General features: G+C 43.8%; 1 protein-coding gene across 12 annotated transcripts in view; it reads right to left on the reverse strand.

The window, feature by feature from the left end:
• Positions 1-9,643: 9,643 nt before the first annotated feature.
• mecom (MDS1 and EVI1 complex locus) overlaps positions 9,644-18,720 on the reverse strand; it is a 125,465-nt gene continuing 116,388 nt past the window's right edge. For all 12 annotated transcript variants that reach the window (XM_085429575.1, XM_085429571.1, XM_085429569.1 and 9 more), the window contains 7 exons: positions 17,232-17,398; positions 16,881-16,958; positions 15,289-15,458; positions 14,126-14,270; positions 12,098-12,343; positions 11,793-11,985; positions 9,644-11,625 (listed from right to left, as the gene is read on the reverse strand). In XM_085429575.1, coding sequence (XP_085285701.1) covers positions 11,491-11,625; positions 11,793-11,985; positions 12,098-12,343; positions 14,126-14,270; positions 15,289-15,458; positions 16,881-16,958; positions 17,232-17,398 — 1,134 coding nt within the window. In that variant the 3' untranslated portion in view covers positions 9,644-11,490. The remainder of the gene's footprint in view (positions 11,626-11,792; positions 11,986-12,097; positions 12,344-14,125; positions 14,271-15,288; positions 15,459-16,880; positions 16,959-17,231; positions 17,399-18,720) is intronic.

Below are 18,720 nucleotides of genomic sequence, written 5' to 3' on the forward strand. Positions count from 1 at the left end.
GTCTAGGTCCTTTGTTGCTGACATTTATTGATAAAAACAGTAGTTTCATTTCATGTTATTTCCTTTTTCATTTCAAGCAAGGAAGTGGATGTAGTTAGTAAGTAAGATATTTCAGACATTATTCTGACACAGAGGAGGAGATACTGGAATTATAATTAGTATCTATGCATGCATTTGTGATTTTGTTTGACCTTCCCATTGCTCACAATTTGAATTTGTTCACACTGCAGATGAGTGTCTCAGTCCCCAAACAAGCTCTCTTTTTCGGTGGAGAAGCAGTCTCCTCATCCGCAGTGAGTGTGGAGAAATCAACACACATGAGTCTAGGTCCTTTGTTGCTGACATTTATTGATAAAAACAGTAGTTTCATTTCATGTTATTTCCTTTTTCATTTCAAGCAAGGAAGTGGATGTAGTTAGTAAGTAAGATATTTCAGACATTATTCTGACACAGAGGAGGAGATACTGGAATTATAATTAGTATCTATGCATGCATTTGTGATTTTGTTTGACCTTCCCATTGCTTACAGTACAAAAAACCAACCATTTGTACACATATGTACTAATAATAATAAAAAGTGAGTGCAACACTGCAACCCATCACCCCGTCGTTCAGTGGTCGTTGATCAGTGGTCCATTGTGGCACCATTCAGAGCACTGGTACAATAGTACCAGCAAGATATGGGAAGACATTGCAAATGTACTTGGATTTTAGGTTGCAAGCCACCCAAAACTTGATCCCAAACTTGTCAGGTTTACTTGCAATATACTGCAGGAAACCCGTCACCCCGTCGTTCTGTGGTCCATTGTGGCACCACTGATCAACGACCACTGAACGACGGGGTGACGGGTTGCATTGTTATGTGGTCACACCCCCGTCGTTGATCAGTGGTCCATTGTGGCACCATTCAGAGCACTGGTACAATAGTACCAGCAAGATATGGGAAGACATTGCAAATGTACTTGGATTTTAGGTTGCAAGCCACCCAAAACTTGATCCCAAACTTGTCAGGTTTACTTGCAAACACTTGGAGTGTTTCAGTATGCCATCTTAGGGAGAACTCAACACACATGTAGGTCCTTTGTTGCTGACATTTATTGATGAAAATAGAAAAAAAACCAACCGTTTGTACACATGTTTACAAATAATAACAAAAATTGAGTGAGTACATTACAACATTTTCAGCAATCACTCACAATCCTGGCACTGCCACGGTATCTGTCGCCTGCATTTACCACATGTGTACCTGTAGCAGTGAACACATCGCACAGTGGCCTGATTTTTTTTGCATCTGTGTTTGACCTGACACGTGGCCCTTTTTCCAGGGCTCGGTGTGGAGGGTTGTGTCCGAAGCAACTGTTCTTTTCTTTCCTTCTTCGCAGCTACATGAGAGTGAGCCAATTCGGTTGCAAGGGCTACCAGGAAGTCCACCCGTCTTTCCTTCGTCCCGGTGCATTCTTGATACAGCACATGTGCATTCAGTGCTGCCATGTCAATCATGTTATAAAACACGGCAACTGGCCAGCGCCGTGTTCCTTTGCGGACAGTGTACTCCCGAACCATCTGGTCCATCACATCCACGCCACACTTTGTCTTGTTGTAAAGGGTGACAGTGTTTGGCTTCCTTTTGGTAGTGTTTTCGGTCTGAACCACGCTGTGCATGCTGCTAAGAATATATACTGTCTTCTTCCGTTTGGCCGCATACGCCGTCAGCGTGGCAGCAGAGGTTGAAAACACCTAAGAAATAAGATAAATTGTTAATTCCATAGCCCTTTTACACACAATGAAACACATAAACATAGAACCACAAAAGACCTGCAACATACCTGAGTGGTGAATTCATTGCGATCTGTCTGTCTAGTGGATTGAGGAATTTCCCTGCGAATCTTGTTGACTGTGCCGAGGATGGTGGTTTTCCGTCTAAGAAGTTTTTGCGCAAGTGAAAGCGATGTGAAAAAATTGTCAGTGGTAACATTTCTGCCCTTGTCCAGGAATGGTTCCATCAGCCTCATAACTACATTTTCGGAAAGTCTCTCCCCAGTGGGACGATTGGGGTCCTTGCCAAGATATGGGAAGACATTGCAAATGTACTTGGATTTTAGGTCGCAAGCCACCCAAAACTTGATCCCAAACTTGTCCGGTTTACTGGCAATATACTGCAGGAAACTGCACCGAGTTTTTGATGGGAAAAGCTGTTCATCAACGGTGATATGTAGACCAGGGTTGTAGCACGTGATGCAGTTGGTGACAAATGATCCCCACACACTGGAAATTGCTGCGAACTTATCAGTCTTTGCTCGATCACAGCGGGTGGACTTGTCATCAAAGCGTAGGTGTTGCATGATGTCTTGGAAGCGGTTTCGTGCCATAGTTCCAATTATCTGTGGGTTTCCCAGGTTTGCTGACCAGCAGTCATTTACAGATGGAACCCTGTAAACCCCCCGCAAGATGACAATAGCAATAAATGCCATTAGTTCAGGGAGGTCCATGAACCAACAAACATGCTCCGTTTGCTGTGCATGTTGAATAGTCCATTCTTGAATGCTACGAAGCATGTCAAGAGTGATGAAACACAGGAAGCTCTGAAGGCGACTCAAGATACTTCTCCTGGCCTTAGCCGTTGGCTCTCCATCTGCAGCGTACGGTTCTATAGGGGTGAAAGGGAGACGGGTCCCCACATGTTCTTCACGCCACACTGTGCCATCTTTCGCTGTCTCAGTCCCCAAACAAGCTCTCTTTTTCGGTGGAGAAGCAGTCTCCTCATCTGCAGTGTGAACAAATTCAAATTGTGAGCAATGGGAAGGTCAAACAAAATCACAAATGCATGCATAGATACTAATTATAATTCCAGTATCTCCTCCTCTGTGTCAGAATAATGTCTGAAATATCTTACTTACTAACTACATCCACTTCCTTGCTTGAAATGAAAAAGGAAATAACATGAAATGAAACTAACCGGAAGACTGATCAGACAGCTCTGAGTCCGAATCCGGCTGAACTTCTAGGTCTTCTCCATCCGAGTCACAAGGGTCGACTTCCGCCAGGATCATTTCCAACGCCTGCTGGGTGGTGAGTCTTCTCTGCATTTTCTTTCCTTGGAGAGGAGGTCCGTACACCACAGGATTCTTCAGGGCAATGAAGGGTTAGGCTAAGTGCAGTGAGATTGTATCATATATATACCCTTGATCACAATTGATCAGTGGGGTCAGGTCACACTGATCAGCGGGGTCACACCCCCGTCGTTCAGTGGTCGTTGATCAGTGGTGCCACAATGGACCACAGAACGACGGGGTGACGGGTTTCCTGCAGTATATTGCAAGTAAACCTGACAAGTTTGGGATCAAGTTTTGGGTGGCTTGCAACCTAAAATCCAAGTACATTTGCAATGTCTTCCCATATCTTGCTGGTACTATTGTACCAGTGCTCTGAATGGTGCCACAATGGACCACTGATCAACGACGGGGGTGTGACCACATAACAATGCAACCCGTCACCCCGTCGTTCAGTGGTCGTTGATCAGTGGTGCCACAATGGACCACAGAACGACGGGGTGACGGGTTTCCTGCAGTATATTGCAAGTAAACCTGACAAGTTTGGGATCAAGTTTTGGGTGGCTTGCAACCTAAAATCCAAGTACATTTGCAATGTCTTCCCATATCTTGCTGGTACTATTGTACCAGTGCTCTGAATGGTGCCACAATGGACCACTGATCAACGACGGGGGTGTGACCACATAACAATGCAACCCGTCACCCCGTCGTTCAGTGGTCGTTGATCAGTGGTGCCACAATGGACCACAGAACGACGGGGTGACGGGTTTCCTGCAGTATATTGCAAGTAAACCTGACAAGTTTGGGATCAAGTTTTGGGTGGCTTGCAACCTAAAATCCAAGTACATTTGCAATGTCTTCCCATATCTTGCTGGTACTATTGTACCAGTGCTCTGAATGGTGCCACAATGGACCACTGATCAACGACCACTGAACGACGGGGTGATGGGTTGCAGTGTTGCACTCACTTTTTATTATTATTAGTACATATGTGTACAAATGGTTGGTTTTTTGTACTGTAAGCAATGGGAAGGTCAAACAAAATCACAAATGCATGCATAGATACTAATTATAATTCCAGTATCTCCTCCTCTGTGTCAGAATAATGTCTGAAATATCTTACTTACTAACTACATCCACTTCCTTGCTTGAAATGAAAAAGGAAATAACATGAAATGAAACTACTGTTTTTATCAATAAATGTCAGCAACAAAGGACCTAGACTCATGTGTGTTGATTTCTCCACACTCACTGCGGATGAGGAGACTGCTTCTCCACCGAAAAAGAGAGCTTGTTTGGGGACTGAGACACTCATCTGCAGTGTGAACAAATTCAAATTGTGAGCAATGGGAAGGTCAAACAAAATCACAAATGCATGCATAGATACTAATTATAATTCCAGTATCTCCTCCTCTGTGTCAGAATAATGTCTGAAATATCTTACTTACTAACTACATCCACTTCCTTGCTTGAAATGAAAAAGGAAATAACATGAAATGAAACTACTGTTTTTATCAATAAATGTCAGCAACAAAGGACCTAGACTCATGTGTGTTGATTTCTCCACACTCACTGCGGATGAGGAGACTGCTTCTCCACCGAAAAAGAGAGCTTGTTTGGGGACTGAGACACTCATCTGCAGTGTGAACAAATTCAAATTGTGAGCAATGGGAAGGTCAAACAAAATCACAAATGCATGCATAGATACTAATTATAATTCCAGTATCTCCTCCTCTGTGTCAGAATAATGTCTGAAATATCTTACTTACTAACTACATCCACTTCCTTGCTTGAAATGAAAAAGGAAATAACATGAAATGAAACTACTGTTTTTATCAATAAATGTCAGCAACAAAGGACCTAGACTCATGTGTGTTGATTTCTCCCCCAATCCCCTCCCTCCAGAATTCCTAGGTAACGACCCAATATACATATGAATGACTAGCCAATTTAGCTTCCACTTCCAGCATTTGACTGCTCTCCGGCTTTTAAAGGTAGAAACGCAAAATGATGACTCCGCGGGGGTCTCAGGTAGAAGCCTTCTTGACTTGACTGCTCTCCGGCTTTTAAAGGTAGAACGGTAGAAGCTGGGAATTCCAGTGTTAAGGTGTGTGTGTGTGTGTGTGTGTGTGTGTGTGTGTCAGCATCAGAGAGCAAGTGCACTCTCCCTGAGGCATTTTTCATGTCCACTGGAGCGTTTTCTCTCCCGTTGGCCAACGGCGGCTGTGGTCCGGCACTGGCGGGCAGGTGCCTGGACCATGCATGCACCCTATATCCAGGACGTCCTGGGTTGAGTGATAGGTGAGTGAGCTCAGTACCAGGGGACTCTCCCCCCACCCCACCCTAAACACTCACTCTCCAGTGAGGCTGATGGATGGCGGCGCGCTCCTGCTCGCCCCATGTTGTGACAAGCAGCAGATGTTCTCCAATAATGTTTATCGGCTGGGCCTTCATCTTCAGATGACACACACCTGTTTCCAGTCAAACACGCCCAGAGAGGCCATCCATCCACCGAGCTCTGGGTGGCCGCTGCACCACCGTATCAGCCTCTCCACAGCAGCACGCTGGGCGAGCAGCACCGTAAATGAGGGACTGGCATGGCAAAATATCTAATCTAAATGGCTACAAACAAGAGATGCTTACCACGCTGTTGTGCAGAGGCTTGGCTCTTCTAGGACTGATATTGCATTGATACAGTATGTTTCAGCGTCCTTGTTTTTTTGTTTTGGTTTTCTTTTGCATGATTTGAGATATGAAAAGCTTTTTGAGAGTGCCAGAATTTCAAAGGACACTTTTGTTCCATTGCAAGTAAATGAATAAAGCATGGCCTTTGTGCAGAAAGACTTTATGAGCGAACACAAAATGCCCCGCTGTTGCACGCATGCTGGCTTATCAGGGAGCGAGAAAAAGAGAGGGCTGGAGGAAACTGTCGATGAAATAGTCCGTAAAAGGTAAGATCGCATCACGGGTACTTTTTCGCTGTAATTAAGCATACGCCACTCTTTGCAAGAGAGATTCTATCACTTTGCTGCCATAGCTTCACGTCCCAGAGATAATTTCTGGCCCTCTGCGTTGAACCAGATCTCCCAGAAGGCCACAGTGTTTTGAACTCCAGCTGACAAAGCTGTCTGCTCAGATAAAAGAGTGAAGGGGAAATCATTTCAACACGTCCTGCACCATTTGTTTGGTTGCTGCCTGAAAAAATAAATCTTAAATGTCGGGGATGTAAAAAAGATTTGTATCAAGAAACTCTCCCACACTCTGGGGGCGCGTGGTGTAAAGAGCGTATCTTTGGTTTAGATATGTCGGCTTGTTTGACTACAAGCCTGAAGAAAGGATGACTCTTTTTTTTTTTTTTTTTTTTTTGTCTTTCAGCAGAATTTATGTTATCACTTGCTCTAACTAGACACTCACTATATTTGAAGTTTATTTAATTAACTGGGAGAGTTTTTAAACCCAAATTTTGCAGGTAGGTGCACATTGCTACTTCCACCACTGGGGGGAGCTCAGCACAGAAAAGAACTTTGACAGAACTCTAATTCAAGTGAGTGCACATAAATGAATGGATCATGCTGTATGCTAATTAATGTCAGCATATATTGTCAATTTTGTGCTACAAACATTTTATGTTTAAGTGACTCCAGAAGTACCAAAACCAAAATATGCATGCCCAGTCCTTCAACAATGGAGCCGATAGCCTCTAATCTAATCCATGAGCAAGAGAGGAGATGATTTCAATAGCAGGCCTCAAGTGGTTCTGCCACCACGCCTATCCTGATTAGACTCGTCATATTAAAACCATGTGCACGGCTGGGCTGCTTTGTCTCGGTCTGTTCCTCGGGACTCTACTGAGTGTCCATCAATAACACTAATGGCCCGTAGCCTCCAGGGAGAAAAACGAACAGCGTAATGAAACCACAACCTTAAACTCTGCTGCTTTCCAAGAGAGAAGAAGAAGAACAAGTAGTGAGGAATTGGTTTGGTTGTCCTGTACACACATGAGACATAGACAGAGGACGCGCTACCGTAACTGTAAACACAACAGAAAGTTGATGAGGTGGTTTGCGGTGTCTCCCCACTCAAACACACACACAAGCACACACTCAGAAACACACTTTGGCCAGCTGTTAGCTTTAGTGTCCCTCCATACCAGCCCCTCATTCCTCCCTGAAGGATACACTCCCACACCCCTCCGTGTCTCCTTCTCTGCAATGTTTCCCTTGGTGTCTGAGTCAGCATGGGTGCCAAGTCAATCAATGTGAGAGCTGCCAGCTGTGATGGTCTCTCTCTCTCGCTCTCTCTCTCTGAGGGTGTGATGTATGTTCCAGCAAGCGGAGCAGGGCAACTGCACACCACACGGGGCTGACTGCATGGACGGGTGGAAAAGGAAAGGAAAAAAGGGTTGAGGGTGAGGAGCGAAAGAAGGAGGGGAAGATAGGAGGGGGTAAAAAGAGGACGGTGGCTGAACAGGAGCTGTAATGAGGCCTGATGGATTCTGAGGCTGTGCCAGATGCCCCATTAGCTGAGTGGCTCTGAGCCCCACGAAGCACTGCCCACAGAGTGCCCACCAGACTACACACACACTGTAGTGGCACAGCACCTTAAGGGCCTAAACCCTGCGAAACAGAAACACACACACTTCTCACATTTAACTAAAACTGATTGCAGTGACTAATGTACACTCTTCTGTCTCACTTCCTTAGCTGTTTAAACACACACTTACACACACATTCATCCAGGGCCTTGCCAGCCACACACGGATACACACTGAGCCCTTTATGAGAAGGTGTGGGTTAATGACGGCAGCGGCTCGTCCCAGTGTGTTGATTAAGTGTGAGTGGACACATGGGTGACACTGGCATGTTCCAATCAACACTGATCAAACCAGTGCACACGCCAGTGCCAAACACACCCTTGTGTCACTCCGCTGCCCACGAACAATGGAACTATACACTGTGCTGTCCATTCATAATATTTTGGTGCTCTTTCCAGAGCCAGTGCCTTTGGACTTTTGTCTAGGGGAACTTTTTATGTAGGTGATGTAATTACATGGGCAATTTGAATAGCAGCGGGGGCAAGACCTCTGAGGTTCTGGTGGCTTAATGCTGCAGCAAAGTTAGTTGCCAGATGCAGTCAAGGTGTAACTGTTGTTTAGCAGTTTCCTCTATTGCACCTGCAGAAGTGTGCATCATTGCCTTTCTGAACTCATGCAAATTGATTGGAATTATCTCTGAACTTGATGCATATATATTTTTAATTCACTTAGTAAGTCTCTTAGTAACTAATTAGTAAGCCTCTTAAGACATTGCTTTTTTTTATGCGATATCTGCCATTTCAGCAGCATATATAACACCAGGGTGATGTGAAGGGGGCACACAAAAGCTGTTTTAAGAAAGGATACCAGTGACTATGAACAATGTAAAAGAAATGTTTTGTAAGTGTAAGCAGACAGAATTCAAATCCTGCTCTGAAGTTCCCCGTGAGCTCCAGAGAGCTTTATAGTTTTATTCAGGTCATTATTTTGGCTTTGAGGCCAACAACTTGACTGCTTTGGTTGACTTTCACTAACCTTATGGTGGTGGTTTTGGCAGAAGTGAGTAAAAAGCTGTAAATATTCATATTTTCTGACTCAGTCAGTTTTTCAGTTTCCAAATGATTCAAAGTTTCTTTTTTTTTAATTGGATCAGCAGATACAAATGTGTTCTGGTTGCTGACAAACTTCCGTTGTCAGATAAGCTTGAATGAGTCCCCAATAGTGCAGATGGCACAACCCATACTCAAGACCAATATCATGTCACTTCATTATGTTCCTAGCTTGCAAGATCACTACCGCTGACCTCATCAAAGCTGGACGACCCATACTGACCTCATCAATGCAGCGTGACCCACTATGACCTCGTCAAAGTTGGGCACCCCACAGAGCCCAGAGGGCTGACGATGGGCCTTAGAAAAACAACCCATCCATTAGGGTGCCAAGAGCACTGTAAATGTAGAGTGTCAGCGCCAGCCATCTTCACTGTCATGCCCAATTCTCCAACCCCCCACTTGAGCTACTCGCTGGACAATGGGGCCACTAAACCTCCAACCCTCCCAGCCACAATGTCCGCCCACGTTGGCTGGCAGCAAGCAGTGACGGGGGCAGGGGGGTGCCGGATGGGGAGGCCTGCTGCAGGATGGGACTCTTATTGAGTGTTTGAGCGATGAGCCAGGTCATCACATCTACCCACCTCATCCATCATGCCCCACAAACGGACACAAATAGAGAGGACACATTCCTGCCTCCGCTCCCACTACCACATTCAAGCCCTCTCCAGCCTTTTCTCTGCATCTCCGTCACTTTGTGAGCCAAGGCCTCAAAAAAAAATAAAGAGGACCAGAGTTCAGACTCTCCCTCGCTCTTGGAGGCCATGGGAGCGCCAGAAGAAAGCGCCAGGTGGTGTTCTGACTCTTGTCTCTTAGTATAAATTTTGACGTGGGTCAAAATGATGGGCAGCCAGAAGGACTGTATGGAGCGAGGAGGCGCGAGGGAGATGGACGGACAAAGAGCGAGTAAAATTATTTTCTGGAGTAATAAAGAGAGAAACGAAAACATGTCAATCCACATTGTAGTCCTTTATTTCTTAGTTGTTCCTCCCACAGTATTGAATTGAAATGCATAACAGTTACATTGTAGAAAGCATTAAAACAAAGTACCTCAACTTGCTGACTACTTTTTAAAGTCGATTATAAACAAAAACAACGACAAAAAACAAATAAACAAACCAAAAAAAAAAAAGAAAAATCTGGTCCCTCAAAACGGGAAAATAAATGAAATTAATCTGTTATTTATCATAAGTTTGGCACAAGGGATTAACATGAACCGAACATCACACAAGCTTGCAGACAACCGTAGAAAATGTCAGATACAGATCTTATCAGACCAATCATGCGCTTATGAAGAAATTATACCTGGCTTTTTTATTATTAATTCCTTATACTGTTTTTCTTTTTTTTCTTTTCTTTTTTTTTTTTTTTTTTTTTTTTTACATTTGAATCAATAAATTGTCATAGAAAAAACCCCTAAGTAATATCTATTCATCAACTGATTTCATTAGTAGAATAAGGAGTGAATTGTATGTTTTAATACTATCCGGCCCTCAAATGTAATCTACAAACCCCATTGAACTGTGGGATTGGCCCGGCTGGGAATCTCCCCCTTGCCCGGGCTAAGAGCAGTGCTATTCAGTAAACAAACTACAGTTTGCCAAGAAATAAATACAATTCTCAAAATACAACAGCAAATAACAACAACAACACCAACAGAAACCAAAATGAAAAACAAAATCGTGATTGTCTAAAAATGAAAGACACACAAGCATGGAGTAGCTAACAACTAGCATTCGGGCTATTTAGTGGTATTGTTGGTGGACTAGGATGGATTCAAGGGCTTTGAAAAAGACTTATGTCCTCGACAGAACAACAGTTAACTTCAGCACTGGATACTTATTTCAGTAAATTAAACAAAACAAAGCAAAAAAATCGTCGTGTTTTCTTCTCTTCCACTAAACAGACAATCTATTTATATCCTTTCACAGACATCGCAGGTGGGCAGGATGGAGTGCAGTGGACAACAGTTGTCAGACACTTGTGTACAGTGCTATGATTGTGCAGACACACACAGCTATGAAAGATGCAGATGGGAGACTGGCCTGATTTTAGTTGAGCAATCGCTATCTTATGTTTGTACTTCAGTTCAGTGATATTAAAGCACCGCCAGTGCTATCCTTACATGGAACGATTTTCATCTGAACCGAGGTTGCTCGCCCGACCTTTTAATGTTTTATCATCATGTATTCATGGGAAACACCTGTTGATCTCTCCGGGGGTTCAAAGGGAATTCTCGTTCTGGTTCTTATGCTTTACACACTGTGAAACATGCTAGGCTGAAACCAGCTGTCTTAGACGCCACCAGCGTTACTCTCGGTGTAAAATGTTCTTCTTGCTTTGTATGTGCCGGCCAGAAAATTCAGTCGAGTGACGACAAATCAGCATATCCACTTCCCACAACTTTCAGCTGCCTTTGCTGTGCAAAACATAGAAATTCAGAAGAATAAATACGGCTATTATTACTTTAGCATTATTATTTTCACCACATCCTGGTTGGTGTCAATGTAACAAATCAATTTTAGGGTCTCAGAGGGACATTTTTGCTCTCTATCTGCTGGAGGAATATTTTTTTTGGGGGGGGGGCTTGGGTTGGGATGGATTTTGCATGGGCAGTTGCCGTGTTTTGGGGGTAAGGCGCCTCACTCAGCAGTCGGGTGGGCTGTGGTTCCTGCTCAGCAGTCACTCTGTGGACAATCAGGGATTCCTGCAAAATAGCCCCTGCAGTGGACTGCCAGTGCCATAGGCGGATCAGGGTCGGGTTGAGAGCTGAAAAGGTAGGTGCAAAGAGGTGTCATCATACATGGCTGAGGGATTGGATGGCACTGGATTCAGCGGCAGCCCGTGCCAGACTGTGCCACATGGTGGCTGGGGTGTGGGTAGCTGGGTGAAGAGTGTCCTTTTCAGCCAGGGACAGCATCATGGCATAAGCCTGAAGGAGTAAGGGGTGGATTACAATTTACTATATTATTTACATAAAAAACATTAAGTACACTGCAGATAATCGTGTATATGGATTGTCTGTATCTAAGCGTACGCGCGTGTGTGTGTGTGTGTGTGTGTGTGTGTGTGTGTGTGTGTGCGCGCATCTTTATCTACCTGAGACTTTGATTTCCTAAAGAGCGGCTGTTTGACTGCCTCAGTCAGAGATCGGGAACCAAATGAGCCGTCCTCCTCATCCCCATCCCCATCTCCGTCACTCAGTTCGCTCTCGTCCAGCTTGCGCATTTCAGTAAAGCGATGGATGTGATCCAAGGCTGAGTAGCTGCTCTGCTCCTCCTCGTCTTTATACCTGAAAGTCATGGCAAACATCAGTTAAAAGCTGCCAGGATACTTTTGACTTCAAAGCATCGTATTTAAAGTGATGCATTTTGTTTTGGAGCTGCAACCTTGTGTCAAATTACCTCCTTGGAGAAGTTTTACAGCTGAGATTCAAGTCATTTGGCTCACTCAAGTCCATTTCGTCTTGTATGATGGGATCATCGAGGTCGCTTTGGAGCACCTTGCTTTCTGATTTTTCAGGGGTGTTGCTAGGCTCCTCCCCTTCTTCTTCATCCGCACCTAACTCTTCCGCTTCCTCATCTTCCAGGTCATGTGACCTATGGCTGGCCATCAGTGGCTTTTCTTCTTCAAATGGACCGCCATTTAGCCTGCAGATCAGGAACATTAGTTCATGAGGCTTGTTCAACGCAGTAGGCATTTAAGGTTGAAGAAATGAAACATCCACCCTGTTGGCTGAATTATGTTATTCATATACTCATTCTGTTTTTGAGAAAATATGCAGTGTGATTAAGGAATTCTTCCAGTGTTTGTAGATGAACTGATGTGAGGCAGAACAGGGCAGCTGGAATTGAGCAGAGCCGGAATCCCATTTGTCATCAAGGCTTTGAGGCCCCTTTGGGCACAGCAGCACTGGGTTGATCATTGCAGCACTTAAATGGAGTGCTCTGCCTCTCTCCTTGTTTATTTTCCCTACTATCTCGTATTCATCTAATAGGCAAAATATTTAGCTGACAGCCCCATTTGGTGGGAGAGTTATGAGAGCGCTGCCAACCAGCCCATTCCTCTATCCCTGTGGAGAGGGAAAAGGCCAGCTATCCAAACTGCCTGAGTCTTAATCTGTCCCTCTGTTTCAGTGCCACAGGAAACCGCCATTTGGTAAATCATCTGGAACCACATTAAGACTGATTCACTAATTACACTCTGGGACATCTTTCGTCAGCTCCCAAATATGCCATTTCTTGCACAAAGGATTCAGAGAAGGGGACTGAAAATTGAACGGGGGAGAAGGAGATTCATAGGAAACACAACACATCAAGCACAACACCACATAATTATAGAATGCTTATAAACAGCATAGCCGCACTGGATTTAAAAGGGATACGTTTGAGAGGGGGAGAGAGGTAATTACACCGTATTCGATTTTAGCACAAAAAGGATTTGCGTCGTTTTGTCTCAGATTTCAGGAACTGATAATGTTGTACCGTCAGCAGTGTTCTCGTCAGAGTGGAGAGTTCAGGTGGTATTCAGGGCTGCAAGGAAGAACTAGCTCCAAAAGAGGGAGTGAGAACTCTGTGATTAAGAAAACAGATTCGCTAATTACGCTTTCAAACGTGGTAATTTGCTGGGGATAAAGTATCTATCAGAAGCAGTCAGCAGTGCAGCACTTTAAAAGGAAACACAAGCCGACCCTTTGACCCCACCCCCTCTACCCTCTTCCTGTAGGCAGACATGTTGGTTCCAGATGTGGTCCTCTAACTGCTGCACTACCCCTCCTGCCTCCCGTCCCTCTGACACTCTACCGCTCGGCCCTGCTCTCACAGGCCTTCTGCTCAATCACGAGCTAGTCTGCGAGATCTCTATCGGGCCTCCAGTGATCAAACCAACATGGGGCGCGTGAAAACAAACTCAGGGACCAGAGTAGACCTCGCAACTGTTATCCGATCTGATCACAGCTACAAGAATTTGTTTGCATAAAGCCCAGATGAAGTTGCATGTATATTGATATCTTTTCCTACATGTGGTCAAGAGGCAATTGATTTAAAGAGCTTGCTCACTTTTCCAAATCTTAAATGTCATCGCAGATAAGAGTTCTTTACTCCAGACCCCCCAAAATGATGCGATTGTTATTAACAAAGCCTGGCTGGAAGGTATGAAATTGGATGTCTAAAAATGGTGGATAGTGGTCGACACATTATTGTATATATATTTTGTGTGTGTGTGTAAATCCCACACAGTTAATACATATTCAATCTAATGTAGATTTACCAGTATCTTTTCAAAAGATCACCCTTCATCTGTTTTTTCCCTATCTTTTAATTATTTATTTTTGAATCAGCTCGGGCCCTCCAGGCCAAGAAACAACCATCTCCTTGTAGAAGTAGAAATAGGAGGAAAGACGGGCACGTATCACCACATAAAGCTGCTCTCACCCTTCCTCTGAGGGGTCCGGTGATGTCTGGTTCTGGCTTGTGTTGCTGATAAAATTTCTTATTTCGTTGAAATAAGAGTCCTCTTTGTCATCCAGTATGGCGCTGCTGCTGTCCAGTTCAGACTGTGGGGACGACATTGCAGTTCCTATAGAAAGAAAATACATTCCAGTCATCATGTGTTTGAACTTGATGCCCCCAAACTGTTTTAAGGATGAAAGTATGCCGTAAAAGACATGTTTTGTTTGTCAGTCTGTCAGTGTGACATCTGTATCTGTATCTACATTACATCACTGAGGAAAATATGAATCGTGCTTTAGAAGGATGGGGGTTTGATCCCTGGCTGTATCCATGGGCAAGTTACTGAACCCCAAGTCGCACTTTGTATAGAAAAAGAAAGTGCTTGTATGAATGGATATGGATTCTTCACTCTATTTGTCATTTTTTGAGACCTTAAGACAGTTTAAAATAAATTTATGTGACATCTGAGTATACTTGGCCCCACTGAATGCTAGTAATGATACAAAAGCCGAAAGCTTAAGACGCTATGGTTTTATTATATAAACTGTGGAGAAAGAATTTTTCTACAAAGTATTATTAGTCCATAGTGTTTGTGTTTTGTGTTGAGTGGGGGGAATATATTATTTAATGCCGAAAAAAGGAAAGCTTGACAGATAATTGATTTGCATTTGATGGATTGCTCATTGTGTCTGATTAAGTGGCGACCTCCTCTTAGGCCCGCTGCCGTCGGCTCCTGGCCAGGTGTCACTGCTCGTTCTGCTGATTCAGAGTCAGAGTGATGCAACCTCTCAACCCATAAGCTGTGAGCTGTGCTGCTGATGAAAGCAGCTCATTCAAAAATATTTTGTGCTGTTGTTGCAGAGGTCGATGACAGATTTATATAATTTAATTTCTCAGCCTCTGAGATTCTCTCGATCAGGAGTATATTTTGTTTTATGCTATGCAGTGGAATGATTGATGAATCTAAGGAGTCAGCAAATGCTGCTCTCATTTTCTCTGATAATACGGAAAGAAAAAAAAAGAAAAAGTAGCTTGATTATTGTATCTTATTACAATATATATATATATATATATACATATATATATATATATATATATATATATATATATATATATGTCCACGGTCTACAAAACTTGCTACACACCTGACAGATTGCCGTTCTCGTGCTTTTTGAGGTGGCGATCCAGGTTTGTCTGCTGACCGAAGCAGCGGTCGCACAGGTGGCACTTAAACGGCTTCTCCTTGTTGTGGATGTTGCGAATGTGACGCTGTAGGTTGGAGGAGATGCTGAAGGAGCGGTCACAGTACTTACACCTGCAGAAAGAAAGTAAATGCCTTTCGTTTAGCTCAGTAATTAAATGAAGAAAACATCAAAACGCACATGCCGCTGGTCATAAATACAACTGTACTGCATAATGAATCAGGAACCTGCGGTTTGTTATGTGGGGAAACATAATGGGATACATAATGTAGGACACCACACACACACACACACACACACACACACACACACACACACATGCTCATACAGACAGTCCCAGCAGTCCCACAGTCCCAGACATGATGGAGGAGCTTGTTTAAGGTGAAACAGCTCTGCCTCTTATCTCCAGCCAGCGCAATAAAATTGCATTCTTCTCTCACAAAATAAGCACGCAACAGATTTGGTTTGAGCCCTGCAAAAATTAGGAGCTCCTGCCAAGTTTCTTCATGCAAAATTATACGAGAAGATTACATCTTTTCTTCTTGTGGAATTAGCTCGCTCGATTGGCTGTCCCTCAGGAACCCTCCCCCCCGGTTATCTCCACAAAAAATTACAATAAAAGGCGGTGATCTTTAATGGCATGCCAGCATGTAAAGTGCAGGCTATCAGGCTGGGGCAGTAGAGGCCTGCATCTGTCTTTCTCTCTCCCCTGTGGTCAGCAGGCCCCTTCCGAACTTTGGGCCAAAATTCCTCTACCTTAGTAACTACAAAGCCAAGCACCGAGGCATCCAAATGTAGTAAGTCTTCAGAATTAATTTTTGCATGGGTACTGGACCACTGTTGTATTATAACTAGTACTTCAGATGCACCTGGAAAAATCTGCTGGGCTGATAGGAGCAGAAAGGGGAGCCTTTAAACAAAGCTTCCAAAATGGAAAAAAAATAATCACTAAGAGCTAAAATTACTATTTTTTTAACCACGATTTCTGGAATAAGATGGGAATAACTGTTTAGATGGGATGTAAGCCTCTATTTGGAGTAGCCAAAGTTGTTGTAGATCACTCTGTGACCACAGCTGCCGGGTGTGGACATCTGCCTGTGCTCCTCAACAACCCAAATCCCCCCAAACCTCCCCTTTCACCCAGGCGATGGACGCCATTTTTCATCAGGCAAATTGTTTAGCAGTAGTATAATTATTCCAGGCCTTTAATGGCATAAGAAAACACACATAAACTCTGTTCTAACTGTAGACAAGAAATCCCTGGGAAAACATCCACATGCTGTTAACAAACGAGTTGTGCTGTCTGTATGTGTGGCTCAGAGTACACTGTGTGAAAGTGTGTGCCCTGCTTTCACTCATATGTGTGAGGGGAGAAAAGCAGCTCTTTTTCATGGGGTGTTAATCGGCTATGGTGCAAATCAGATTTTTGACTGGACAATTATGTGCCTGCAGACTTTTAGAGCTAAGTAAGGATAGGTTGAGGGATACAATCGCAAAGTAAAAAAACACGAGGAGCCCGTAAAAAATGCTCTTACCTATACGGTTGCTCTCCTGTGTGAGTCCTCAGGTGGCGTGTCAGGTTGGCAGAGCGAGGGAATATTTTTCCACAGTATCTATAAAGGAGTACATAACATTTTGCAATTTTTAAGTGCTTCCAAAAAAAGAACAGGAATTCTTACTGCAATGTGTTCTCACTAAAACACAACCATATAAAAACAAAAAACTACCCACAAAACGCACACCAGTCTCAGACAAGATTTACAAGAAAATATTCTGAGAAAGGAAAAAGAAAGAAAAACTGCAGAGACTACTAAAAACTATTAAAAAAATAATTTATGACTGACTTAAAAGTGAAAAATACAAGCCAAACTAGGGGCTTTAGTTACCTGCATGTGTAGCGCTCCTTTCCCTTGCGCAGTAGCGTGTCGGGAAGCGCCGAGGGCGGAGCTCTGAAGTCAAACATGGAGGGAACCGAGCGCAGCAGGTCACCAGGCTCTGGCTTCAAGGAGCCAAACGTTTCCAGCTTCTCTGCCATGTTCTCGATTGCAGTCATCTGAAGAGATAGGAAAAAGGAAGGACAGAGTGAGGGGCCATGTCAGCTAAGAAGAAATGAAATCTGACTTTTCATAAACAAGATTTTGAGACAACACATTCAGCGTGTTTTGGTTTCTGATTGCCAGATGCAATAAAAATGCAAAAACTGACAATACCTAAGAAGCACAGAAATCCCACATTCTTTACATTAAGCACATAAGCCAAAGAGTTATGGATTTTTCTTAATAGAGAACCTACTTTCTATATAGATTCGCTCACATCGTTTGAGTAATGAGTCTTGTTTACAGGCAAAAAACAGTTGAAAAGTCAAACAAGTGCCGAAGGAGAATTCTCATTATGACGCTCATGAATAATTCATACATCACAAGGTCAAATTCCTGTATGTGCATGACAAGAACACTGGAAACTGATTCATAACTTTGCCGAAAAATGAAAACCAGTTTGCTTCCATTCATGGTTAGTGGCGAGCAGGTGTGCAGCTGTGAATGTTAAATTAAGCCATTGCTTGTTCTGTTCCAAACATGCATGTACAGTAGGCAGATAAACACACACGCACACGCACATAGGAGGACTGCAGCCAATCTGCTAATGAAGCTGAACCTTTACTTTCATCGGATACTCTCCGGGGAGATATCCGTGTGTGTATGTGCGCTCATGTATGTATATGAATGAGAAACTATGAGCTGCATGGTGGTCGTAGTTGATTAACTACCTTCAGTGTGTGTAAAAAACGGAAAATATATTTGTGTGAGAGAGTGAGGAATGTTCCTGTAATGTATTTGTGTGTGTGCAAAATGTGTGTGCTTACAGGCATGTCCGTTGCATGTGATTGCACATGCTTAGTGTGTATCTGTCTGTGTGTGCGTGTTTGTGTGTGTGTGTGGCAGAGGAGTGATTCATGTCCACTGCCGGGCTGTAAACCATTCTGTGCACAATGCGGGCAGACAGCACATTCGTCAATATGAAAGATGTTGACATTACTGATCAAGGGCCAGACACGGGTAATAATGATATCGCTGTGCTGAGAGGGGCGGGATGGGGGAGGAGCGGGGGGCTGGAGGGGGAGTGAAGGGAGAACTAGAGGGAGGAGGAGAGGGAGGGGCAGGGGTCTCAGTAGGCCGCAGGGCTTGACAGGCCATCTCACACACACGCACACGCACACGCACACACACACACACACACACGCACACGCACACGCACACACACACACACACACACACACACACACACACCCTTACAAAGTTTTCTTTTTTTTAGCAGACTCACACATTTGCATTATTTTGCCTGTATTGAATTTTCAGCCTGTTTCTCTTTCTTATT

Source organism: Copadichromis virginalis, linkage group LG14 (assembly GCF_057382275.1).
Source record: "Copadichromis virginalis isolate Kocher_CV1m ecotype Utaka linkage group LG14, C_Virginalis_male_GT1.1, whole genome shotgun sequence".
Lineage (NCBI taxonomy): Eukaryota > Metazoa > Chordata > Actinopteri > Cichliformes > Cichlidae > Copadichromis > Copadichromis virginalis.